Below are 26,363 nucleotides of genomic sequence, written 5' to 3'. Positions count from 1 at the left end.
TTATTTCTTGGGTAGTAGAATTGCATCTCACCAAAGACAAAAACTTAGCACAATCAAATTTACCCTCAAACTTTTGAAAGCGATGCATATTTACATTGTCTTCATTGTGGTGGTAATTTCACCCATGTCATCAAAGGTACATTTTAAATATGTGCAGTTTATTATGTCAGTTATACTTCGATAAAACTGTTTTTTAAAAAAGAAAGAAGGCCAGGTGTGATGGCTCATGCCTGTAATCCCAGCACTTTGGAAGGCCAAGGCTTGAGCCCAGAAGTTCAAGACCAGCCTGGGTAACACAGTGAGACAATGTCTCGAAAAAAAAAAAAAAAAAACTAGCCAAGCCTGGTGGGACATGCCTGTAGTCCCAGCTACTCCCCAGCGGGGTCGAGGCAGGACTGCTTGACCCAAGAGGTCAGTTGCAGTGAGCCATGATCGCACCACCAGGCACTCCAGCCTGGGCAATAAAGTGAGATCCCCGTCACTAAAAAAAAAAAAAAAATTTCCCTCAAAAATTCCTGAAGTCCCCTGTAAAGTTCAGTACTCTAACATCTTCTCTCAATAAACTGTCTATACAGCCAGCTTTCCTTTTATGCCTTCCTTTTGTTATACTTAGGAGCCATGCTTTACCCAAAATATTCACAACAGCAAGACTGACCCAACATCAGTGGCAGAAAAATTGAGTGCACAAGGAAAGAGCAGATTCATGACTCCCACCCACCTCATTCTCACTCCAGGGCATTCTGGCATGGACTCAGAGCAGGAAATTACTATACTATTCTGCTGTAAAATCAGGCTTCTCTTTCAACCACCATCTTATTTCTATTAACTAAATCTCTATAGCTGAACTTACTTAAGATGTGGCTCCACTAAAATAATACTCAGACTAAACCAAGGACCCCCTATATCTTCGTTGTCTTTTTTTCATTACATAGCACAGAACAAGCTCTAAATTAAAGATTTATTCAATAGATTATCAACTTTTCAGTCATCTGTCTTAATCCCCTGAAATTCACAAGATATGTCTCAAGGACAGTGATAGTAACAGCATTATTACTACCTTGTATTTGCATAGTACTACACATACTACCAGTAGTTTGTAGTTTGATCCTACAGACCTTGCTAGGCACACAGAATTACAAACATCACCATTAAACAGTGGACACAGCCAGATAACAATCCTAAATCTAGAAAAAAATGAGTCTTCCCTGATCAACTAACATGTCGTGATTAATATCAACAGATTTGACTGTGCAATAAACATGGATCCAAAGAAACTTGATCATAGAGTACTTTGAGGGAGTGAGAACCAGACAAATTCCTAGGAGGGAGGAGAAAGGCATGCACAGACATGACATGATATGTGGGCGCGCTGTGAAAAAGGGAGCATGTGCCTGCTTCTCCGGGCATGCCCCAGGCCCTGATAAAATGGAGGCAGCAACTGAAGCTGAGGGATCCAAGCAATAGGAGGTGTGGTGGGGTGAGGACATGGGTTGCTTCTGGCTAAGAGCAGTTTGTGGCACTCATCACCTATCAGTGGCCACATACTACAGATGCTGGGCAAGCCAGCCACCTCCTTGTCCTATTCCTTCTTCAAAAGCTCACAGACCTCAGGCAGAAGCTAAAGCTGGCCAGAGATGCCCTCTGGCTGACTTTGAGGGGTCAAAGACGAAGTCTTTTGATGAATGCAACACTGGAATACAACAAGCATCAGCACAGAGTTCACCAACCCTTCTATGTAAAATGGAAAGAAAATATGCTCATGTCAAACACATACATCTGTGGCATACAGAATGTCTACAATCCTCTGCAATACAGGGTCGTTTTCCCCCTCGTTCTCCTGGCAAATCAATTCAATGTTCCGTAGCTTTCCGAAGTAGAAATCCCTCTCTTTCTCCAAGTCTTCAACAGTAAGTTTCAATACGTTGACCTGCACAAGACATTAAAAAGGGTGAGATGCTTGGCATTAGTATGGCAATAAAATATCAGGCAGACTTCTAACCCAAAAGGAGATGTGGTCTTTGATCAAACCCCAACACAGACAAAAACCACATCAGTTTAATGTCAATTTTCTTCAGCCTCAGATAAACAACATGGATTTGTTTATAGCAACCTTGACGGTAACAGCTCCCAGAAAGAGCAGACTACCCCTTGAAACATGTAGAAGCTTCTCAGGGACTGAAAAAGGATTAAGGAGAAAAAACTAGGGAAGCCTGAGACAATTACAGCCTAGCAAGGTAGCTGACAATCATAAACTGAGTCCTTACCAAGGGACTGGACAATCAAGTCCAGGTCTGATTGCATGAGGGGGTCAATAGAAAGGACCCTGGAAAGGGCTCAATGGAACTCTTCGGAAGCCCAATGGAAAGTGCTCTGATCCTCCATGAGCCCCACTGAGGGTCTCTGATTCCCATTAAGAGGCTATGAAGAAATCAGTCTCAGTCCTTAGGCCAGGACTCTATCTAGCCAAGACCAATAAAAGTTATAACACTCATAGTCCTGTGTGTACTTTAACCATGGGGCATCTTCATTCCAGTGTACTGTATTCACATCTATGACAACTGAATTCCATTTAACTGTCAATGAATGCAAGTTGCTTGGCATATCCTGCAGCATAAAACCCTCATAAAAACCTGTATTTACAGGCCAGGGCCACAGAGCAGCATGGAAAGTAAAGCAACAAAATCAAAGGTACAGCCACTGAGAACGACCTCGGCAGAAGGGAATTCTACAAGCCAAAAGGGACCAGGGAAATCATCTAGTCCAGCCTTCTGAACTCAGCCACAAAAACTGAAGCATGTCAGGTGCAGTGGTGCACGCGTCTCAGCTACTCTGGAGGCTGAGTCGGGAGAACTGCTTGAGCCCAAGAGTTAAAAGCCAGTTGTGACAACATAGCAAGGCTCCATCTTTTTAAAAAATAAATAATAAAAATTTAAAAACAGAAATAAACAGCTTATCTAGCTTCCCCACAGCCTGATGAAGACACCAAACACAAAAGAGGAGATCAAGTCTCATCCCAGGAGAAAGGACCCTCTTTATAACCTGCAGTCAAAAAGCATCCAGAGATGAGGAGCAGGTGACACCACCAGGACAATTTTATCAAAACGAACTTCAAAGTTCATCATCAAAGTCTTGTCAGACCAAACCGGAATCACAGTTCTAGACAGCCTTTCACTATTCCTTTACCAGCCACAGAAATAAAAAATAATTGAAAGTTTCAATAAAGTACTAGAGGGGCCAGCTGCCGTGACTCACATCTGTAATCCCAAAGCTTTGGGAGGTCAAGGTGAGAGGATCGCTTGAGGCCAGGAACTTGAGACCAGCCTGGGCAACATGGCAAAACCTGTCTCTACAAAAAAATCTAAAAATTAGCCAGGTAGGGTGGTGTATGCCTATAGTACCAGATACTTAAGAGGCTGAGGCAGGAACATCATCTGAGCCCAGGAGTTCAAGGCTGCAGCGAGCTATAAATGGACCATTACACTCTAGTCTGGGAGACACAGCAAGACCCTGTCTCATTCAATCATTCATTCACTCATACATACATACATACATACATACATACATACATACATACATATATACAGTACAGCTACTGCCTGTTGGCCGGCAAAGCTAAATCATCCATTTTCCCTCATTGTCCCCACCTCTGCTTTTGCGGCAGTTTGCTGCCTTTCCTGAAACCAACAGCCCCAAAGAGCATGGGATACACAGGCCAAGAGCCGACCAGCCCCAGCAGGAAGCAGACTCAGAGCTACAGCTCCACAATCCAAAAGGCAGGGAAGGGGCCTTCTAATCACATGCCTGGTGGCATTAATGACCAAGGAGGAAAGGAAGTCGAAAGAGCTTATGAAAAGGAATGCTTGCCAGGTGCAGTGGCTCACGCCTGTAATCCCAGCACTTTGGGAGGCCAAGGCAGGCGGATCATGAGGTCAAGAGATCAAGACCATCCTGGCCAACATGGTGAATCCCCGTCTCTATAAAAATATAAAAATTAGCTGGACATGGTGGTGCGCACCTGTAGTCCCACCTACTCAGGAGGTTGAGGCAGGGGAATCACTTGAACCCGGGAGGCGGAGGTTGCAGTGAGCTGAGATCACGCCACAAAAAAAAAAAAAAAAAAAAAGGAATGCTAGCTTGGTATCCACCTAGTTTCACTAGTTTCACTAATGCTACCCTCTCAAACCCTTTAAAACCTTCTCTGTCCAACAAATTATCAAGGCCAAACCAGATACCCAGCCTTCTCGGTCCCACCTATAAAGGCCAAAGTTGCATCTGTCCATGATATTGCTCATAACTATACACACGTAACAAACACTAAATCACTAAAAAAATATATACTAAGACACTGGCTTTCACGTGGCACTCCTTTCAAGTCTGTATTCATGAGGTTATTAAAAATCTGTGGCTTGGCCAGGTGCAGTGGCTCACATCTGTAATCCCAGCACCTTGGGAGGCCAAGACGGGCGGATCACCTGAGGTCAGGAGTTCGAGACCAGCCTGGCCAACATGGTGAAACCCTGTCTCTACTAAAAATACAAAAATTAGCTGGGTGTGGAGGCAGGCACCTATAATCCTAGCTACTTGGGAGGCTGGGGCAGGAGTATCGTTTGAACCTGAGAGACAGAGGTTGCAGTGAGCTGAGCTCGCGCCACTGCACTCCAGCCTGTGTGACAGAGCAAGACTCCATCTCCAAAAGAAAAAAAAAAAACCTGTAGCTAGTAATTAAGGTCACTCTTAGAACCTTACCTTGAGGTAAAGCAATAGTTATAACCTAAGAAGCCCCAAGTCAGTGTTTCAGGCCTGCACTGGCCACAGTAGCCATCAACCACATGTGTCTATATAAACACTTAAACGTGGCCAGTGCCACTGAGATGAGCTACAAGTATCACATACACACCTGATTTCAAAGACCTAGCAGAGTCTTCAAATGTAAAACAGCTCATTGATCATTATTTATATTTGATTATATGCTGGAGTATTATTTTTTACATATTAGATGATGTGTTGCTAAAATTAATTTTACCTGTTTCTTTTTATTCTTTTTAATGTAGCTACTAGACCATGTAAATCAGATAGCTCACACTTCTGACTCACCTTCTACCTTCATTGGACAGCACTGCTTTGGACTAAAATCAACTAAAAGTAAATTTCTCCAGGACGACTTAGGAATGTAGAATCTTTGCAGATCTCCCAAGGATACGAATACCACAAGGTAGTATGTGCAGATACACTGATTTTCCCATAGCCTGACAAGCCCACGTGGCTCCATTTTCCATATTTACAAAGGGCTGCAAATGCAAACACTTTCAGGAGGGGCCAGATAATGTAAATGAGCCAAGAGAGGTGGTAACAGGTATGGGAAGGACTTTGACAACCTGGAGACAAATCCTTTATATTTAATAAATAAATAAATAAAACTCTGTGCAGGCCAAACACAGTACTTCTATGTCAGGGTTGAACCAGCTGGGTATGAGCATTTGATCCCAGCCTTCCAGGATCAACAAAGCACCTGGTTAGTGACCTTCAGCCTCTGCAAACTTAGCCTCTCAATGTTCCCCAGCACCGATGGACATACAACAGAGTTACAAGCCTCTTCAAGACCACAATCCCTCCCAACCTCGACTGTTGAAGTTCTACAACACCGACCGTCCAAAGCAGCTAATTCTGGTCACCCCCTCAGGGAAGGAAGCCTCCTCAGACCCCAATCACACTCTCCCCCATAAGAGTTGTGGTTCTTGCCTTCCGTAACCCTCATCTGGGACTTGATCACAGGCAGGCACCAAGTCCATCTTCTCCAAGTGTATCAAACCTGTCTAGGTCTAGGTCAGATCTCCCATGCCTTGGTACTCTCATCAACGCTTAGCAGCAATTTGCCCAGAGTCATTATCTGGTGACTACTTACAGTTTCCAAAGGTGGGTGCAAGGAAAAGAAACATCTGTATACCTTAGATAAATCAAATAACCTCTTCCTCAACTCCCCATTCAGCAGGGACTGACTGATCTAGGTTCTGGAGACAGGTATACCTGGGTTCAAATCCTAGCTCAAGTTATTTAACCTCTCCAAGCCTCATTATCCTTATGTGTAAAACCTCACAGGGTTGCTGCGAAAGTGAAATTAAGTGCTTACACTGAGCATGACATAAGCACTTTTAAAATGTTAGCTACGGCTGGGCACTGTGGCTCACGCCTGTAATCCTAGCACTTTAGGAGGCTGAGGCAGGTGGATCACAAGGCCAGGAGATCGAGACCATCCTGGCTAACACAGTGAAACCCCGTCTCTACTAAAAATACAAAAACTTAGCCAGGCGTGGTGGCGGGTGCCTGTAGTCCCAGCTACTCGGGAGGCCGAGGCAGGAGAATGGCGTGAATCCAGGAGGCAGAGCTTGCAGTGAGCCAAGATCGCGCCACTGCACTCCAGCCTGGGCGACAGAGTGAGATTCCGTGTCAAAAAAATAAAAATAAAAATAAATAAATAAAATGTTAGCTACTTTTGTTATGACCATTTACGCGTATTATTTCACACAAGCCAAAAACAAAAAAAAACTGGTTCCTGTGAACTTTTAAAGAACATTATTCTACTCTATCAGGACCATGAACAAGAACCATAATCATCACAGTCTTTTATCCACTGACATTTATCCCAGTGATATTGGCAACAAACACCATTCCAGGCACTTAACATTCAGCTCATATAATCTGCTCAACTGCTGTGAGCAAGTGTCAGCCCCACTTCACACATGAGGCAGTAAGTTCAGAGAGGCTGACTTGTCCAGATAGAAGTGAAATGACAGAGCCACTCCTACTTCTCCCCCAATCTATGGAACCCCAAGCCTGGGCTCCATCACCCAGGATAAGAGCTGAGCGGATGAGAACACATGGACACAGGAAGGGGAACATCACACTCTGGGGACTGTTGTGCGGTGGGGGGAGTGGGGAGGGATAGCATTGGGAGATATACCTAATGCTAGATGACGAATTAGTGGGTGCAGTGCACCAGCATGGCACATGTATACATATGTAACTAACCTGCACATTGTGCACATGTACCCTAAAACTTAAAGTATAATAATAATAATTAAAAAAAAAAAAAAGAGCTGAGCGGAGAGCAGCCACACCGCAGAACCTGGCACACTCTCTCGGAGAGCACAGATCAAGTCGCTGCTACCGAGCCTCAACATTAACCACTCTTTACTCTCTCGTATTTCTTTCTGAAACTGCTTCCTGTGTTTGAAATCCATGTCTTGAAATAGTTACAGGAAGTCTCTCCTTGTTTTCCGAGGCTTCTGTACTTCAAAGTAACAGCCCCAGCGGGTGCTCAAGTCAGCCACACCCACTCCAAGGATGAGGACGGTGACCCAGTCACCTGGACACTCCCAAGGCACCTAAGACCACGGGGCACACACAAATGAAAGAATGAAAAAGTGAAATGTGGGCCAGGCGCAGTGGTTCATGCCTGTAATCCCAGCACTGGGAGGCCAAGGCAGGTGGATCATGTGAGGTCAGGAGTTGGAGACCAGCCTGGCCAATATGGTGAAACCCTGTCTCTACTAAAAATACAAAAATCAGCCAGGCGTGGTGGCGCACGACTGTAGTCCCAGCTACTCGGGAGGCTGAGGCAGAAGAATCCCTTGAACCTGGGAGGCGGAGGTTGCAGTGAGCTGAGATCACGCCACTGCACTCCAGCCTGGGCGACACAGCAAGACTCCGTCTCAAAAAAAGAAAATAAAAAATAAAAAAGTGAAATGTGATTTTTGGGCAGGTTCTCACTGTCCTGATCTCTTAGAAGTCTGAGTGTGGGTCATGAGAGGTTCTGCATTAGAAATCAATTCCCTCAAGTTTCAGGACTTGGCTTTTAGAAAAGTAAAAGGATGCAATCCCAAACTCACTGGAATCACAGAGCATCCCAGATTTTTTCAATGGAGCCAGGCGTGGTGACTCACACCTGTAACTCCAGCACTTTGGGAGGCTGAGGCAGGGGGATCACTTGAGCTCAGGAGTTAGAGACCAGCCTTGGCAACATAGTGAGACCCTATCGCTATTTTATTTTAAAAAAACTTTTTTAATAAAACAAAATTTAAAAAATAGAATTAACAAAAAGAATCATCTGAAAGCAAGCAAACCAACCAATTACAAGGATTAGTGGGAAAATGTCTAAAAGTCTAAAACTTGTTTTGATCCACAGAGACCTCTGACAGGTGCCTTAAGGACATTTACTCCTGAAGAAGACATTTCAAATCACCCAGTTACTAAGAACAGAACTAGAAGAGCCACAGGCTTTTCATACCAGTTCCACTCTGAATTCCAGTCTCCAGTGACCCCAGTCTAGGACTCAGCAGAGAGACTGCGGAATCCTTTTTATTAAATTATTCAAAAAGGAGACCTCCTTTACCTTTCATTCTCCAAATCCCAGGTCCCTGGCAGCATTCCAGAAACATTCAATGGGATTCTAGTCTAAGCACTGGCTTCCGAGCACAGGCTTCTGCCACACTAAGAGAGCCCAGGCACACCTGATCTCTCTCTTACATCTCCACGTTCATGCCCCCCGCACAGCACCTGAGGCTCACACGTGTCACATGCTCTGGCAAGCAAACAAGGCAGGTGTTCATTTAAGAAAACGGATAAGGCACCCCGGCCACCGCAAGGATCCTATCCCCCGAGGTGACTCACGTGCTAAACACAGGGATGCCCACCTGCTGCATCAACTCAGCTGCCTCGTCGTCTCCGTTGCCCACACCAGGGTTCTTTCGCACCACACCAGGGCCAGCCTTAGGAGCCGCAGCAGTTCTCTGTGTTGAGATGGGCCTCTGGGGAGCTGAAAAAGAGAGCACATGTTTTTGAAAAGGAGTAATTCCAGCCCAAACAAACAAAAAATCCACAAGACAACATGGAGAAGCTGTGACCAACTGCCTTGCACAGGTGTTCAGTGAAGGGAACCAATGCTAGAGAGCACCCGCATGCAAGACAACACTCCCACATTTGCCTACTGAGTGGTTTCTATCCTGGCAGCAGAGTTAAATACCAATTTCTGTCATGATGTTTCATGCTGGGAATAAGTCCTTCAGTGAGGTCTTTTCTCCACTGCGGTGAACAGGACTATCATCTGAAAGGGGTACAGTCATTCTGGTGCACAGAGATGATCCACCTTAACCCAGCTCTGACCAAATCCACAAACAGGTTGTTTCATGTTGGTTACAACAGCTAAGATTTAGTTAACACATCTACAAACCAAATCCAGCTTCGTAGAGCAAACGCAACTTCACGCTAGACATGAGCACACAGTCTAGGCTGTTGCCAGGTGCCCACTGCTCCCCATCTGGAAAGTTAGGTCCCTCCTAACTCCTCACCTCAGACTCCTTGGAGTGGAAGAGGGAGGGAATCATAAGAGCAGGAGAGCCTGCTCTTCCCATGAATTGCTTTAAAATCTTCATCTCTGCTTACCTTTTAGAAGGAGTTTAGAAGAGTGAGGAGAGAAAAGCATCACACTGACTAGTATTTATAGACGTCTCTCAGTATTTACAGCCAAAAGCAGACAAAGACAAGAAAAAAGGAGTAAAGGAGCCAACCTATCTACAAGTAAAAATAATCAAGAATGGGCTAAACCTGAAGGTATATATATCACTGATGATTCACCTACTTAGCAATTATTTTGTAAAGTTTGCATATTACATGCCAGGTTTGAAAATATCTCATCCTCCTAACACCCCAAACTATAATCACAAGGCCTTTCACCCACAGTAATAGGCATTTCCTCTGGATGACTCTCTCTAGCACGTTTATCCCAAAGACTAAATGCTTAATGCACGTCTCCACTCAACTGGTAGCAGCATCTGAAATATGAAATGCACAGGGTTATCTATGTAGTTTCCCATTCTAAACAGGTAAAGAATAAAAAGTACTCAATATCTAGAGAAACGGGAACCCTGCTGATGGGAATGCAAAGAGCTGAGGCACTTTGGAAAACAGGTAGTTCTGCAAAAGGTTAAATACAGAGTTAACACATGGCACAGCAATTAGCAATTCTGCTCCCAGAGTATATACTCTTGGGTCTGTAACTGAGAGAAATCAAAACTTGTAGGTCCACACAGAAGCTGTATATGAACGTTCACAGCAGCATTATTCCTATCTGCCATAAAGTGGGAAACAACGCAAAAGACCATGAACTGCTGAATCAAATGAGGTATAGGCATGCAATGGAATATTATTCCACAATAAAAAAGAATGAAGGACTGATACATGCTAGGGCATGGATGAACCTTGAAAACAGCAGGCTGAGCAAAAGAAGCCAGACACAAAAGATCACATACTCTATGACTCCATGTATAGGAAAAGTTTAGAACTGGCAAATCCAGAGACAGAAAGCAGATAAGTAGTTGCTTAGGGCTGGAGGGAGGGGGTAAAGCTGGGGAAAGTGGGAAGTGACAACTATTAACTATGTACAAGGTTTCTTTCTTTTTTTTTTCTTGAGACAGCGTCTGCCTCTCTCGCCCAGGCTGCAGTGTAGTGGTGCAATCTTGGCTCACTACAACCTCCACCTCCTGGGTTCAAGCGATTCTCCTGCCTCAGCCTCCTGAGAAGGTGGGATTACAGGCATGCGCCACCACGCCCAGCTAATTTTTGTATTTTAGTAGAGATGGGTTTTCACCATGTTGGCCAGACTGGTCTAAAACTCCTGACCTCAAGTGATCTGCCTGCCTCAGCCTCCCAAAGCGCTGGGATTTACAGGCATGAGCCACTGCACCCAGCACAGGGTTTCTTTTCAGAGTGATGAAAATGTTCTAAAATTGATTGTGGTGATAGTTACACAATTCTTTGGATATATTAAAAACCGTTTAACTTTATACTTTAAATATAAAAATATAATTATATGGCATGCGAATTGTCTCTCCATTAAGCTATTTAGAAAGCACTCAACCTACCCCTTCTATCAGATGAACAAGCCTCTCTCTAGGTATTATGAAACCTTAACTAATATTCTTGCCATCCTCTGGAAAAGAAGAAATTAGCATCTGTAGAATATCTACCCTGCCCCAAAATATACACATTCTATACTAATGTAAACACATCTTGGGAAAGCTATCAAGCCCATACCCTTTTGAGAACGTATGTAAAATCAGCCTCTCCCCTACCCCCACCCCCGACTCTGCTAGCACCATGGCAAGCCAAAGTCACCTAGCAGCTAAAGTTCTAGGGCAGGTAGGGAAGCTGTGAGTATACGCAGGAAGCTGGTCTACAGAGAGAATAACACAGACAGCCAAGAGCAGTCCCTGAGAGACCTACACACCTCCTTCAAGGAGTTCAGCTCTGGTATAACTTCCCATCCTAGGGCTCTGTAAAAATGCCCTTGTTTTGGAACGAACTAATAATGCTCTCTTACATGAGCTAGCCTGATGGATTTCTAGAGCTTTGGCAAAACTGCATACAGTAACTTGTTCAAGTTTCAAAAACCATCTGGGGCAAGTAATAAAATTCCCATTTTATAGAGGAGGAGACTGTGGGGCAGAGTTGAAGTTGCTTACACAGGGCTGCAGACACCTAAGGACACACACAGCTATCTGCCTGATGCCAAAATCCATGCTCTGGCCACATGCCTGGGATTATATTTCTTAAGATCCCTAAGCCTATGGCTACTGAAAAAAATTCTAGTTGAATGCTCAGTGAATATCTGGAACGCTATTTTTTGGAAACGTTTTGGGGTTGTTTTTTTACCTGCACTGCTAGAACTGAGAGGTTTCTTCGGTTTATTCAGAGCTGGAGCAACAAGGGAAGGAGCCACTGCAGTTTCTTGACCTTGTCTGGCAGCCACAGGGTCATAGTCTTTTCCATCATAGTTTGCATCGAAAAACTTCTTGAACCACTGAACGAATTCAAAATTGTCCTGAAACTTTCCTTTTACTAATTTGTCCACAGGAATTATCTGCAGAGAAAAACAACTGTTTAGCCCCAAAGAAGAGGCTTTTGGCAAGCATCAAACTAGTCCATGCATCAATTCATTATAAAGCTCTGCCAAAAGGAGAAAAAAATATTTTAGAGACCTTAGGGCTAAGCCCCTAAATTTATAAAGCAAGTTTCATGCAGTTTGCCTTCAAGAGTACCTACACTTCCCAACCCCTCCCCACTCTCTCAAATGTATGAAAAGGGATCAGAAACAAAAAAGGAACAAGTACCATATAAGTCACATACACACATCCATCCAAGCACATCCTAAGACGTGATACAAGTGTCATTATGCTATAAAGCGTAGGTCCGCTATATAACTTGCATGGCCACAGTGCCTATCACAAAGCATGAAATCCATTGCACAGGCCAGGCACGGTGGCTCATGCCTGTAATCCCAGCACTTTGGGAGGCCAAGGCGGGCAGATTGCTTGAGGTCAAGAGTTTGAGACCAGCCTGGGCAACATGGTGACACCTAGGCTCTACCAAAAATACAAAAAAATTAGGCAGGTGTGGTGGCATGCGCTTATGGTTCCAGCTCCTTGGGAGGCTGAGATTGGACTGCTTGAGCCCAGGAGACAGAGGTTGCAGTGAGCCAAGACTGTGCCACTGCACTCCAGCCTGGGTGACAGAGAGAGACCCCATTTAAGAAAAGGGAAGAAAAATCCATTGCACAAACCAACCAAAGGCATCTACAATGAACTGTGTTCAAGAAAATTCTGGGCCGGGTGTGGTGGCTCACACCTGTAATCCCAACACTTTGGGAGGTCAAGGCAAGTGGATCACTTGAGGTCAGGAGTTTGAGACCAGCCTGGCCAATATGGTGAAACCCTGTCTCTACTAAAAATACAAAAATTAGCCGGGTGTGGTGGCGGGCGTCTGTAATCCCAGCTACTCAGGAGGCTGAGGCACGAGAATCACTTGAACCCGGGAGGCGGAGGTTGCAGTGAGCTGAGACTGCACCACTGCACTCCAGCCTGGGCAACAGAGTGAGACTCCGTCTCAAAAAAAAAAAAAAAAGAAAAGAAAGAAAGAAAAGAAAAGAAAAAAGAATAATTCTAACCTGAAAATAGATCAAGATGCAGAATCAGTCTCAGGATAAATTTTTACAAAATGACATGTTTTCCAAGTAATTCCAAATCCTATTAAAACATGCTTGCTGGGGGCAGGGCTGCCCACCTGCAATCCTAGCTATCTTGAGGACTGCTTGAGTCCAGGAATTTAGACCAGCACTGGCAACACAGCAAGACCTCATCTCAAAAAAAAAACAAAACACCAATAAAAACACACACACAAAAAATAACAAATATACATAAGGACCCTGTAAGTATTTCTATTATACAAGAATACTGCGTTTTCAAGTATTCAAATCACTGAAGTGTTGGCCACAACTTAACTTTTTAATCTTTTTTAGAGATGGGGTCTTGCTCTGTTGCCCAGGCTGGAGTCTTATACTGCAATCATAGCTCACTGCTGCCTCAAACTCCTGAGTTCAAGTGATGCTCCTGCCTCAATCTCCAGAGTAGCTAGGACTAAAGACATGAGCCACCATGCCTGGCTTTTAACTATCTTTTAATCTCCAAAGATTCCAGTTGCAATGTATTATAAAAGAATATATCCAATAATATATCCACCCCTCTCACAAATATAATTTTTAAAAGTTACTTTGCATGATACTGAAACATTCACAAATATTACCTCTGTACTCACTTCAATAACCCAGAATACATAGGATAGGATAGAATTAGATATAAAACAAAATTGGCCATGCTAACCATTGAGTTACAAGAGGCATCATTACACTATTTACTATTTATTGTTTGCACGCTATTATTACTTTTATATACTTTAGACATTTTCCACATTCAAAAAATAAAATTCCATAATAATGAATGCAAAATTACTGTATATGAACTCTATTTAAACTATGCCTGGAAAGTAAGTGATATTCTTATACTATAAATGCCTATTTTATATATTATAGAGATAAAACTAAAATTTAAAAAAAATCCTGATTTCAAAATAAATAAAAACCAGACACACCAGCAAGATAATTGGGGGTGTTACTACCTTTGCCATAAAAAAAAAGTTATCCCCCCAAAAATGGCTTAAAAGGATAAACCTTTCACAAGGGTGGGGGAAGGGATAAACTACTTAATCTATTATCTACTAAAGCAGAGGTAATATTTGTGCTAAACATTAAATGTTTGTGCTAAACCATGCCTGGTGGACCATGTTTCTGTTACCTTCAAAAACCTTTGGGGGCAGAAAGGAGTTTTCCAGCACCCACCACGGAGCCTCCTTGTATCCTTCTATAAAAAGCAAGAATTTCTAGAATCTTTTCCACCTCAGCCTCCAAAGTGCTGGGATTACGGGTGTGAGCCACCACGCCTGGCCTAGAATCTTCTCTACTGGAACTATTCTACATACAGTATGCTTTTACAGAAGTAAATCCAGATTAAGAGAGTTAGATTCCAGACTACTAGAGATTACACAGGAATTTTTTAAAAATAAAAATCACTGTACAAATTTACAGGCTGACTCCTCTAAACAGTTACTAACTTCACAGACGATGAAGAAAGAAACAAGCAAGGGGAATAGGGGCAAGAAGGTAGGGGCAAACTGCTCCCAGTAAATTCTGTGTTAACTGAGAAAAGTTAACTACATAAATTAAGAAAAAAAAGAAAATGTCCAAAGTCATAAGCTAGCATCTACCTCCTTAGTAACGATCATTAAGGAACATTAACCACAATAAAAGAGAACATTTACTTACTTTGTCAACACCCATTCTCTTAAAACCTGCTTGTAGTATTTTGAAGTTCTGGATGTACTCGTGTTCTAGCTTAGCTTGGAATTTCACTTTCTTCAAGGCAATGGAGCCAGGGAACAGCATGTCCATAAACTGACAATACGCAGCCCCTGAATGAACAACGGCAACAGAAAAATACAATTAAAGAAGCAGGGTGAACTTCTTCCCAGACCCACTTAAACCAAATACAATTTTTAAAATTGTGAAGTAGACCTACAAAAACCAAAAGCTTCACTGACTTCATGTGAAGTCAATTTCTAAAATCTGTAACAAGACTGTGGTTTTCACCCCATATATTCTACAACATACTTGCAACCCAAAAGCCTATAACAAGGAGAAAAGGAGTGTTTCTACAAAATTTTAAAACTCCTGTTCTTTATTGGTAATCATCATGACAATAAAATGACCATTAGAAACAAAAATGAATGCCTAAAATACAGAAAAGAAAATAGCAGAAGTGACATTTTCTGATTTTTCACAAAGATATACCCTCCTCTTCAGGAGGCGATTTCCAAGATCCATCCTTGATCTAGATTAAAAAACATTTTTTTCCCTAAGACGTCTGTCTCCCTGGGCTTTTTACATCTCTAAATACATTTAACCTATCATTTCTTTTCTTTTCTTTTCGAAACAGGGTCTCACTGTCGCCCAGGCTGGAGTGCAGTGGCACAATCTCAGCTCACTGCAACTTCTGCCTCCCAGGCTCAAGTGATCCTCCCACCTCAGCCTCTGGAGTAGCGGGACTATAGGCACGTGCCACCAACGCCCAACTAGTTTTTTATTCTTTTTGTAGAGCACCCGGCCAACCCGTCATTTAATTAATAAAGTTGAACAGAAGACATTTTTGTGTTCCTCTATTAATTTTTTATTTATTTATTTATTTTTTGAGACAGAGTCTCGCTCTGTTGCCAAGCTGGAGTGCAGTGGCGCGATCTCGGCTCACCGCAACCTCTACTTCCTGAGTTCAAGTGATTCTCTCAGGCCACTGCATTGTCTCAAATAAAAAAAAAAAAAAAAGCAAAACTCTGGCTCAAAAATAAATAAATAAAGACTACTATGATAAGGCCAAGCACCGCAGCTCACGCCTGTAATCTCAACACTTAGGGAAGCAGGTGGATCACTTGAGTCCAGCAGTTCGAGAACAGCCTGGGCAACATGGTGAAACCCTGTCTCTACAAAAAATGCCAAAATTAGCTTGGCGTGTTGGCATGCCCTTGTGGTTCCAGTTACTCAGGAGGCTGAGGTAGGAGGATCACTTGAGCCCAAGAGGTCAAGGACTGCAGTGAGCCATGATCACATCACTGCACTCCAGCCTGGGGGACAGAGAGAGACCTCGTCTCAAAAAAAAAAAAGAGACTACTGTAATAAATTATTGCAATATTTCATCCCATTTCATTCCTTCCCCCACTTGCCCATTTTTTTTCCCAAAAAGTGTTTTATTACTGCTTAAACTTTCCAGGAAGATTATTTCTCTAATGCCTACAAACTGAACTCTCCTAATTCACAGCAGGCTTCACTGTGTACTTTACTGCCCTTCCAGGGCTAATTTGCCAAAGGAACAAGCTTGGGAAGCTAAACCAGTGGTTAAGTAATAAGTAATCTGCAGAATTCAAGACTGCCATAAAATGCATATTCAACTTACTTGAGGTCAGGCCGAACCAGTTCTCTGCTGGTTCCAGCATGTTCAGTTACCGTTATTTTTGGAAAGTCAACATAAAGGAGAGCAGGGGCACTTCAGTGACCAGGGTGACATTCTTAGTTAAGAAAGGATCTTCAGAAGGTTAAGGCCTTGATTTTTGAGGTGACTGATTTATTCACTCATCCAACAAAAGTACACTGAGGGCATTCTTTTGTTTTGTTTTTTTTTTGAAACGGACCAACTTTTTTTAAAAACCCAAATAGAAGACGATCTATTCAGCAACTATATCCACAGTGGTATTTTACCCAGTACTATTTTACACAATTAAAAAAAAAAAAAAAATTGGCCAAGCTCGGTGGCTCACACCTGTAATCCCAACACTTTGGAAGGCCAAGGCGGGCAGATCACCTGAGGTCAGGAGATCGAGACCAGCCTGACCAACATGATGAAACCCCGTCTCTATTAAAAATACAAAAAAATTGGCCGGGCGTGGTGGTGTATGCCTGTAGTCCCAGCTGCTTGGGAACCTGAGGCAGGAGAATCGCTTGAACCCAAGAGGCAATGGTTGCAGTGAGCTGAGATCGCACCATTCATTGCACTCCAGCCTGGGAGACACATCAAGACTCCGTCTCAAAAAAAAAACAACAAAAAAGAGACAATGACTTATGAATGAAACTGGTTACCAAAATTGCACAGGAGTTAAAAAAAAAAAGTCGGCCGGGCGCGGTGGCTCACGCCTGTAATCCCAGCACTTTGGGAGGCCGAGGCGGGCGGATCACGAGGTCAGGAGATCGAGACCATTCTGGCTAACACAGTGAAACCCCGTCTCTACTAAAAAATACAAAAAATTAGCCAGGCGTGGTGGCGGGCGCCTGTAGTCCCAGCTACGCGGGAGGCTGAGGCAGGAGAATGGCGTGAACCCGGGAGGCGGAGCTTGCAGTGAGCCGAGATCGCGCCACTGCACTCCAGCCTGGGCGACAGAGCGAGACTCCGTCTCAAAAAAAAAAAAAAAAAAGTCAACAACTTATGCATGAAACTGGTTACCAGAATTGTACAGGAATGAAAGAAACATTCTTCTTTATTTCCCTATTTCTAAAAAGAGAAAGAATCAATTACATAAATATTGGCATCCAGTCCTCCTGATAGACTTTTATGCGAGTATGATTCTCTTCATGTTTCTTTTTCTTTTTTAGAGACAAGGTTTTGTCACGTTGCCCAGGCTGGTCTCAAACTCCTGGGCTCAGGTGATCCTCTCACTTCGGCCTCCCAAAGTGCTGGATTACAGGCATGAACTACCACACCCGGCCTTTAATTTTTTTTAATGAAAACCTAACTATTCATAATCAGAAGAAAATGAGCTTCCCATCTTCTGTTTTGGTTTGCTTTATGTAAAGCAAGGGAAAAATCAAGGAGGTGCTTGAAGACTTAGGCAAAAATGTTTGAAGAGGCCGGGCGCGGTGGCTCACACCTGTAATCCCAGCACTTTGGGAGGCCGACGCAGGCGGATCACGAGGTCAGGAGATCGAGACCATCCTGGCAAACACGGTGAAACCCCATCTCTACTAAAAATACAAAAAAATTAGCCGGGCGTGGTGGCGGGCGCCTGTAGTCCCAGCTACTTGGGAGGCTGAGGCGGAGAATGGTGAGAACCTGGGAGGCGGAGCTTGCAGTGAGCAGAGATCTCCAGCCTGGGCGACAGAGCGAGACTCCGCCTCAAAAAAAAAAAAAAAATGTTTGAAGAGATACTTCCTTGATCAGAAATGTGACTTGATAAAACCAGTCCCTCAGAAAGGCTGCAGACTTATGCAATATAACAAAAGGGAAGGTGGGGGCTGGGAACTTAGAGGGAACTTAGTGTTCGGTCAGGAGGCCACTGCAGCAGCAGTGAGCAATCTGAGAAGGGGCTGGATCTAGAAGCTCTTTCAGAAGACAAATAAAACTGTGAATTAGCCTCAAAAGATGCTTCTCAGGCCTGGGACACTGGAAGAAAGATGGAATCATGGCCCCAAATGGAGTACCTGGAAAAGGGAGCTAGCCTGAGGAGAAAACAAAGCTGAGATTTTAAGTAATGACAGGTAGGGCAAAAGTAGCCCATAAACAGAAATATCAGACCAGATCTGAGCTGGGGGAGGCCTGGTTACAGGTGTGATAACACACTCCCAGAGCAGGAGGACATGTCATTAGCAGTGCAGCAGAAGCAAGATCGTCAAGCTGTCTTACATGAACTCAAGGGCTGTTGGGGCCCCACATTAAGCTGAGGAGAAAGGAATCTACCATTTGCCTGGGAACATCAACACCTTTGCTGCAAAGGAACCCATAAAGGAAGCCAGGCTGGAGGGAGAAGACAAGGAGGAGAAGGGGAGAGCTGAATACATTCAGTGAGGCCCCTCTACATGTACAGAGGACCAAGCTGTGCTCTTGAGAAAATGCAGAGGGGCCTGAATATGGAATGCAACACAGGAACAATTCACAAAAGCAACCAGTACTCCCTTTCTGACAAAAAAAAGCTCTCATAAAAATCATTCTCTTTGGCCAGGTTTTTCTTCATGATGACTATCTTTCCAAAATACTTGATGACTAGCTCTCCAAACTACGGAGACTACAGAATGTATTAATGAATCTTGAAACAACCTGCCAAATCTTTCACTGAAAGTTATCCTTGCCTAATCTCCCTCTACCAGAGCCAAGCAAAGGCTCAGTTCACTGTTGGGGGTAGGAGAGCCCACTGCTGACAAAATTTGGCCACTTCACAGGCAGCAGGCAGATTAACACAGGACCTCAGCACTTTGCCCTCTCAAGGAAGAAATGTATTCCTACTTTGTACAGCTGTGTTTAGTGGAGAACTCTGGTCTGCTAGGTCCTCTGCTCATCAGAGATGAGGTTAGGAAGGATCTGGCACCAGCATCAAAAGCTCCTGGAATTCTCCTTGGACCTCAGTAAGCACAAGGAGTTGAGGAGCCTCACTTTCTCTGACTCCAAACCCCTGGCTGCGGGCCTTCTTCAGAGAGACAATGTCTGTGTCTCATCCTGTCTGCTCTCGTACTGGAAGCAAGACCTCATTTTCTAAACACCAATGTGAAACACAATGCAACCATCTACATACTCCAAGAGACATCTTATACTGCTTTCAAGAAGACTAGTTATGAATGAACAAGTTTGTTTACAAATCACAGTTAAGTGTCCTGCACTTACCCTTTTCTAGGGAGAATAAGCACTTTATTTGGGAAAAGTAGCAGACATGAGACAAAACTGACATACCGCCCAGTCGCAGTGGCTCACACCTGTAATCCTAGCACTTTGGGAGGCCGAGGTGGGCGGATCACAAGGTCAGAAGTTCAAGACCAGCCTGACCAACACGGTGAAACCCCGTCTCTAGTAAAAATACAAAAATTACAGGTGGCACGCACCTGTAATCCCAGCTCCTCAGGAGGCTGAGGCAGGAGAGGCTGAGGCAGGAGAATCGCTTGAACCTGGGAGGCAGAGGGTGCAGTGAGCCGAGATCACGCCACTGCACTCCAGCCTCCAGTCTCAAAAAGAAAAAAAAAAAAAAACAACTGACAAACCTCACAGACTTTATAGTGAAACAGTATCACTATAATTAACTATATGTAATTTACATTTGTAATTTACATTTGTTTAATCCCCTCCAAATGTTTCTATAAAAGATATAACATGTATGCAGCAGGATGCATGTGGGCTGTGTGCTCAGAAAGATGTGGTTCAAAACCAGGTTCTGTAATACATAAGCTGTGCCCCAGGGTTAGTCTCCTCATCTGTAAAAGGAGGATGTGCCCCCATCAAATGACCTGCACTCATTTCCAGGGTCTGGCACACAATCAGTTATCTGAGAGCTGTTATTATAGGTGATTCTCACACTGGCCAACAAGTGGGCCAGGTATCGCTGCCCCAGTTCACAGATGAAGAACTAAGACATTAAGGGTCTTGTCAAAAGTCACATGGCTCAGAGCAGACTGAAGCCTCTTTATGCCCAGTCCTGTCCACAACAGCTCCCTGCCTGAATGAGATAAACCTAGAGCCCGATCAGCACATATACAACTTATCTAAACATTAAAGATCACATTTTCCAATTAACTAAGTGAAATAGACGTTGGAATATATTTACAGAAAAAGGTAAATTTTAGAGGGAATTGCTGGTAAAAAGCTGGCTCCAGTGAAAACTAGGATGACCTCATCCTCACATTAGTCACAGAACACAGGTCAAACAAGTGCTTTAAAAGCCTCACACAAATGGGGATAGGGAAATGAATAATGAGGAAACTAATAGAAAATGGTGGGGGGGGACACAGCACAGATCTAAGGCTAACAGCCTGTTGTCTATGATCAGCAAAGTAATTAATGCTGAATAAACACAACTCTCGGGCACCACTGTGTTACTGTACAGCTTCACACGTAGCCTCCATCTGACCATCCATAAAACCAAGATTAAATACACCTCACCAAGGAAATAACAAGACAAGCCAATGAAACTAAGACCGAGACTAGGACCCAGCTATAAAATAAGGAAGGGCAGAAGCTGAACTCAAAAAAAAAGAAAAAATCCTATAAGCAACGGCAATAAATTTTTTTTTTTTTTTAGATGGAGTCTCTGTCACCCAGGCTGGAGTGCAGTGGCACCATCTCTGCTCACTGCAACCTCCGCCTCCCAGGTTCAAGTGATTCTCCTGCCTCAGCCTCCCGGGTAGCTGGACTACAGGTGCGTGCCACCAAGCCCGGCTAATTTTTTGTATTTTTAGCAGAGACGGGGTTTCACTATGTTGGCCAGGCTGGTCTCGAACTCCTGACCTCATGATCCACCCGTCTCGGCCTCCCAAAGTGCTGAGATCACAGGCACGAGCCACCACACCCGGCCAAGCAATGGCAGTAATTTAAGATCGATCCAGGGCAGGCACAGCGGCTCATGATTAGTGAGTGAACAGTAGCCAGCTTGAATAGTGGAATTATAAGGCATTTTTTTGTTTTCTTCTTTCTAGTTTCCCACGTCATACGATTAGCACACATAGAAAGAGACCATGTTTTTGTTCTTGTTTTAAATCACTACTTCTTTTTCATTTTTTTGAGACGGAGTCTCGCTCTTGTCACCCAAGCTGGAGTGCAGTGGTGCGATCTTGGCTCACTGTAACCTCCACCTCCTGGGCTCAAGCGTTTCTCCTGCCTCAGCCTCCAGAGCAGCTGGGATTACAGGCGCCTGCCACCACCCCTGGCTAATTTTTTTGTAGTTTTAGTAGAGACGGGGTTTCACCATGTCGGCCAGGCTGGTCTTGAACTCCTGACCTCAGGTGATTGGTCTGCCTCAGCCTCCCAAAGTGCTGGGATTATAGGCGTGAGCCACCACACCGAGACTTTAAATCATTACATCTTTGCCAAATTATTGTTAAACAGTAGTTCCATAAAATTGTGGCTGAAATGATATTTGCTAGACTTTGATCTTGTACTTCTTGGGAATAAGAAATGCCACTGATGAACTAACATAAAACTAGAACAGTAGACAGTAATTAATACAATTACTGTCCTCAAATAAAACATGCAACCTGGATGCACAATAATAGACACCAAGAAGTCGGGGCTGAGCTTCAGGCCTCAGAATGCAGTCTCTAGAGCAGAAGATGGTGGACCTGCAGGCCAGAGCACACTCTTTATTTAAGTATAGTTCCAACCAGGCATGGTGGCTCATGCCTGTAATCCCAGCACTTTGGGAGGCTGAGGCAGGCAGATCATTTGAGGTCACGAGTTCAACCTCATGGTGAAACCCCGTCTCCACTAAAAATATAAAAAAAAATTAGCCAGGTGTGGTGATGCGTGCCTGTAGTCCCAGGTACTTGGGAGGCTAAAGTAGAAGAATCGCTTGAACCCGGGAGGCAAAGGTTGCAGTGAGCCAAGACTGCACCACTGCACTCCAGCCTGGGCGATAGCGCCAGACCCCATCTCAAAAAAAAAAAAGGCCGGGCGTGGTGGCTCACACCTGTAATCTCAGCACGTTGGGAGACCGAGGCAGGCAGATCATGAGGTCAGGAGATCAAGACCATCCTGGCTAACATGGTGAAACCCCATCTCCACTAAAAAAAATACAAAAAAATTAGCCAGGAGTGATGGCAGGCGCCTATAGTCCCAGCTACTCAGGAAACTGAGGCAGGAGAATGGTGTGAACCCAGGAAGCGGAGCTTGAAGTGAGCCAAGATCGTGCCACTGCACTCCAGCCTGGGCAACAGAGCGAGACTCCATCAAAAAAAAAAAAAAAAAAAGTTCCTTTTTGAAGCAGAAGCAAAGGCAGGGCTGAGAGGAAGAAACAGGGTGGCCCTAACAAAGACCTGAACCTCTCTGTGTGGCTTTGCAGTCAGATACAGGCCTTCACATTCCTGAAAAACCTACAGGCTTTCCTAGAAAAATGATCCAGCAGATTTCTCTTACCTGAGCACAACTGTTCGATCTTTGTCAGATTCAACTGCAGAGACTCATTGATCCAGGCCAGCATATCATGTCGACTTAGGTTATCACTGGTCACTGACGTTGAGTATACGTTCACTGCCATCTTCTAAAGCATGGGAAGAAAAGAGAAGGGCCCGTGTTACATTAGGCATGCAAGTAAGGTCAAGTGTTTCCTAGAGAGTCACCAAAAGCAAACCTATAGGAACACTCAATTTTATTTTATTTTATTTTTTATTTTGAGACAGAGTCTCACTCTGTCGCCCAGGCTGGAGTGCAGTGGCACGACCTCGACTCAACTGCAACCTCCCAAGTTCAAGTGATTCTCCTGCCTCAGCCTCCCGAGTAGCTGGGATTACAGGCGTGCACCACCACACCCAGCTAATTTTTGTATTTTTAGTACAGATGGGGTTTCACCATGTTGGCCAGGCTGGTCTTGAACTACTGGCCTCAGGTGATCCACTCACCTTGGCCTCCCAAAGTTCTGGGATTACAGGTGTGAGCCACCACGCCCAGCCTAGGTACATTGACTTTTTAAGCCTCACCTTCTTCCCCATGAGGCCAAACGAGAGACACTAAGATTCCAGCCACAGAACCTGGATTTCCACATACAAACATGACCTGAAATGAACTGCCCAACACCAGCCAGACTAAAATTGAGGCCCCATTTTAATGTGATTAATATACAATTCTAAACTACAAGAGGCACTAAATAAAGGGATGAGTAAGTGCTTTATGATGAGAGGCAGATGCACAAACGAGAATGCTTTCTGTTTAGAAAACATCAGCCCAAACTTACCCATTAAGATATCAAAATGTTTACAATTTTCTTCAGATAATGGTTTTTTGTTTGTTTGTTTCTTTTTTTTTTTTTTTTGAGACAGTCTTGCTCTGTTGCCCAGACTGGAGTGCAATGGCACGATCTCAACTCACTGCAACCTCCGCCTCCCAGGTTCAAGCGATTTTCCTGCCTCAGCTTCTCAAGTACCTGGGATTACAGGCGCATGCCACCATGCCTGGCTAATTTTTGTATTTTTAGTAGAGACAGGATTTCAGCATGTTGGCCAGGCTGGTCTAGAACTCCTGACCTCAGGTGATCCACCCGCCTAGGCCTCCCAAAGTGCTGGGATTATAGGCGTGAGCCACCACGCCTGGCCCGATGGGTTTTTATTAATTCCTATTTATAGTTTTCACTACTTCCCAAATTTTCCTTAAAGACTATACCTAGGCCAGGCACACTGGCACATGCCTGTAATACCAGCACTTTCGGAGGCTGACGTGGGAGGAGCGCCTGAGTCCAAGAGGTTGAGGCAGTGAGATCCTATTTCCAAAAAAAAAAAAAACAAAAAAAAAACTATAAATTCTTTCATAACTGAAAAAGTAAATCAGCTTTTCAATACCTAGATATTAAAAAGGCAGTATCAAATGACCTTAAAGGTGAAGAATCCTTGTACTTAATTCTCTGCAGAGCTACCTGGCAATGGTAGGGCATCTGTGGGCCTAAGTGCCAGATACTTCACAGACACTTGTTGTTTAACCCTGACAGCCCTCTGCAAGGTTCACTTCATGTCCCTCATTTTACAGGTGAGGACAAGAGAGGCCCTGGGGTTGGCAGGCAAGCCTGCCCAGCCCCAGCCTCCACATTCTCTTCCCTCCCTTTTCTGCTAGGCTTTCAAATTCGAAACAATAAACACACAGCAATGAGTCTAATTTTCAAATGCTAGTAAATGTGGGCGTTATTGTCTATGAGCACCAGTGTAGTCAACCATCACTCATTCTACAAATGTTTACTAGCTCTACCGCATGCTAGGCACTGTTCTAGGGACCAGGATACAGAAAAGCAAGAGACAAGGTGCCTGTCCACAGGGAGTTCACATTCCAGTGGTGCAAAGTCTGACACTGACCAAATACACCAACAAACATCATTTCATACCAACCACTTACATGCAACGGGGTTTACGGAATGTGGTCAGAGGAAGCCTCTCTGCGATGAACAGTTGAGCTTAAGGATCAGAAGGAAGCAACCACATGAAACTCTAGAGATAGGGCTCTCCAGCCCAGTGAGCAAGGAGAGCAGAGCCTGAGGCGGGAACAGAAGGAGTTAGGATTTTATTCTATTAAGAAATCCACTGTCTGGTTTGTTTTTTGAGGCAGGGTGTCACTCCGTCACCCAGGCTGGAGTGCAATGCCACAATCACGGCTCACTGCAGCCCTGACTTCCCAGGCTCAAGCCATCCTCTTGACTCATCTTCCCAAGTAGCTGGGACTACAGATGGTCACCACCAAGCCCAGCTAATTTTTTAATTTTTTGTAGAGACCAGGTCTCATTTTGCGGCCCAGCCTCAAACAATCCTCCACCTCAGCCTCCCAAGATGCCGGGATTACAGGCATGAGCCACCACGCCCAGGCACTTTCAGGTTTTAAGTGCGGTAGAATCTTGCTCTCATTTCAGTTTGAAAAAGATCACATTGACTGCTAGTAGAGAACAGACAGTAGGGAGGGAAGACTCAAGATAAAGGCAGGCTAATCCAGATCTAAATCAAATCCCTGGGCAGTCACCATGAGGACACACTATGAAATACCAGAGACTTCATAGTGACCTAGACACTTACAATTTTCTTCATTTCATAAGACAGCAACATTACCAGTGGGGAGGGGCAGGGGAAAGATGCAGAGCAATCTGGAACAATCCTGAGATCCCAGCCCCTTGCTCTCTTACGGTACTTCGTTCCCTCCACCTAGTGACTAGAGTTGGTCTTTCCACATCAGTCTCCTGCACTAAGGTGCTGCAAGCCTCCTGACTCACCAAGCCACAGAATGTGACAGCCAGAGGAGGCAAATCCACCCATCCAGTCCCCTTTTTATGGGGTGACTGAGGTCTGTAGAGGTCAATAACTTGCCAGGTCTACGTGCCCTCACATCTCCCAGGCACCTCATAGTATCTTGCACATAGCAAGCACTCACTACTTATTTTCAGGTTGGCAGAACAGTGTCAAAGAGAGAAAAATGTGTCTATATAAACTTGTCAGAAAGCAAATCATCAACACTGTTACACTCCCCAAATCAGCTGATAAAACCATGTTATGCAAGACACCAACACAATTTAGTTACTGACTCCACTGGGAAACTAATCCCTATGTTTCCAGAGCAATTCATTCAAACCTTTATGATAGGAAGTCCCACAATGAATTGTCATTATCTCGTTATTTCTGAACCATTCTCGAGCCAGATTTGGGCCAGGAAGCAATCCACTCGATGCAAATAGCTGAGGATTTCAAGCCAGGAGGACATGGGTTTGAATGTGAGGCAGTCACTCATTAGTTGTGTGATCTTAGGCAAGTTACTTAAACTCAGTGTACCTCAGTTCCCTTACAAGTTAAAGCCACCTATCTGAAAAGGGTCATAGAAGGGTTTAAATTAGATAAGGTACATAAAATATTTGGCATGGCATCAAATTTAAGAGGTATTTAACAAACAAGATGTAGGGTAGGGACCTTGTCTCACTCATCCTCCTATCTCCAATGCCAAAAACAGTGCGCC

At 44.1% G+C, this 26,363-nt stretch overlaps 1 protein-coding gene across 5 annotated transcripts in view; it reads right to left on the bottom strand.

The window, feature by feature from the left end:
* MAPRE1 (microtubule associated protein RP/EB family member 1) overlaps positions 1 to 26,363 on the bottom strand; it is a 30,969-nt gene that overhangs the window by 1,864 nt on the left and 2,742 nt on the right. For 4 of the 5 annotated variants that reach the window (XM_055373310.2, XM_055373311.2, XM_055373312.2 and 1 more), the window contains exons 2-7: positions 24,768 to 24,903; positions 22,809 to 22,932; positions 14,708 to 14,853; positions 11,707 to 11,914; positions 8,691 to 8,812; positions 1,775 to 1,927 (exon numbers count right to left, since the gene is read on the bottom strand). In XM_055373310.2, coding sequence (XP_055229285.1) covers positions 1,775 to 1,927; positions 8,691 to 8,812; positions 11,707 to 11,914; positions 14,708 to 14,853; positions 22,809 to 22,929 — 750 coding nt within the window. In that variant the 5' untranslated portion in view covers positions 22,930 to 22,932; positions 24,768 to 24,903. The remainder of the gene's footprint in view (positions 1 to 1,774; positions 1,928 to 8,690; positions 8,813 to 11,706; positions 11,915 to 14,707; positions 14,854 to 22,808; positions 22,933 to 24,767; positions 24,904 to 26,363) is intronic. The other variant, XM_031004767.3, reaches the window with a different exon arrangement.

The sequence above is a fragment of the Gorilla gorilla genome, chromosome 21 (assembly GCF_029281585.2).
Source record: "Gorilla gorilla gorilla isolate KB3781 chromosome 21, NHGRI_mGorGor1-v2.1_pri, whole genome shotgun sequence".
NCBI classification, from domain to species: Eukaryota; Metazoa; Chordata; class Mammalia; order Primates; family Hominidae; genus Gorilla; species Gorilla gorilla.
This window is presented reverse-complemented; position numbering and strand designations above follow the sequence as displayed.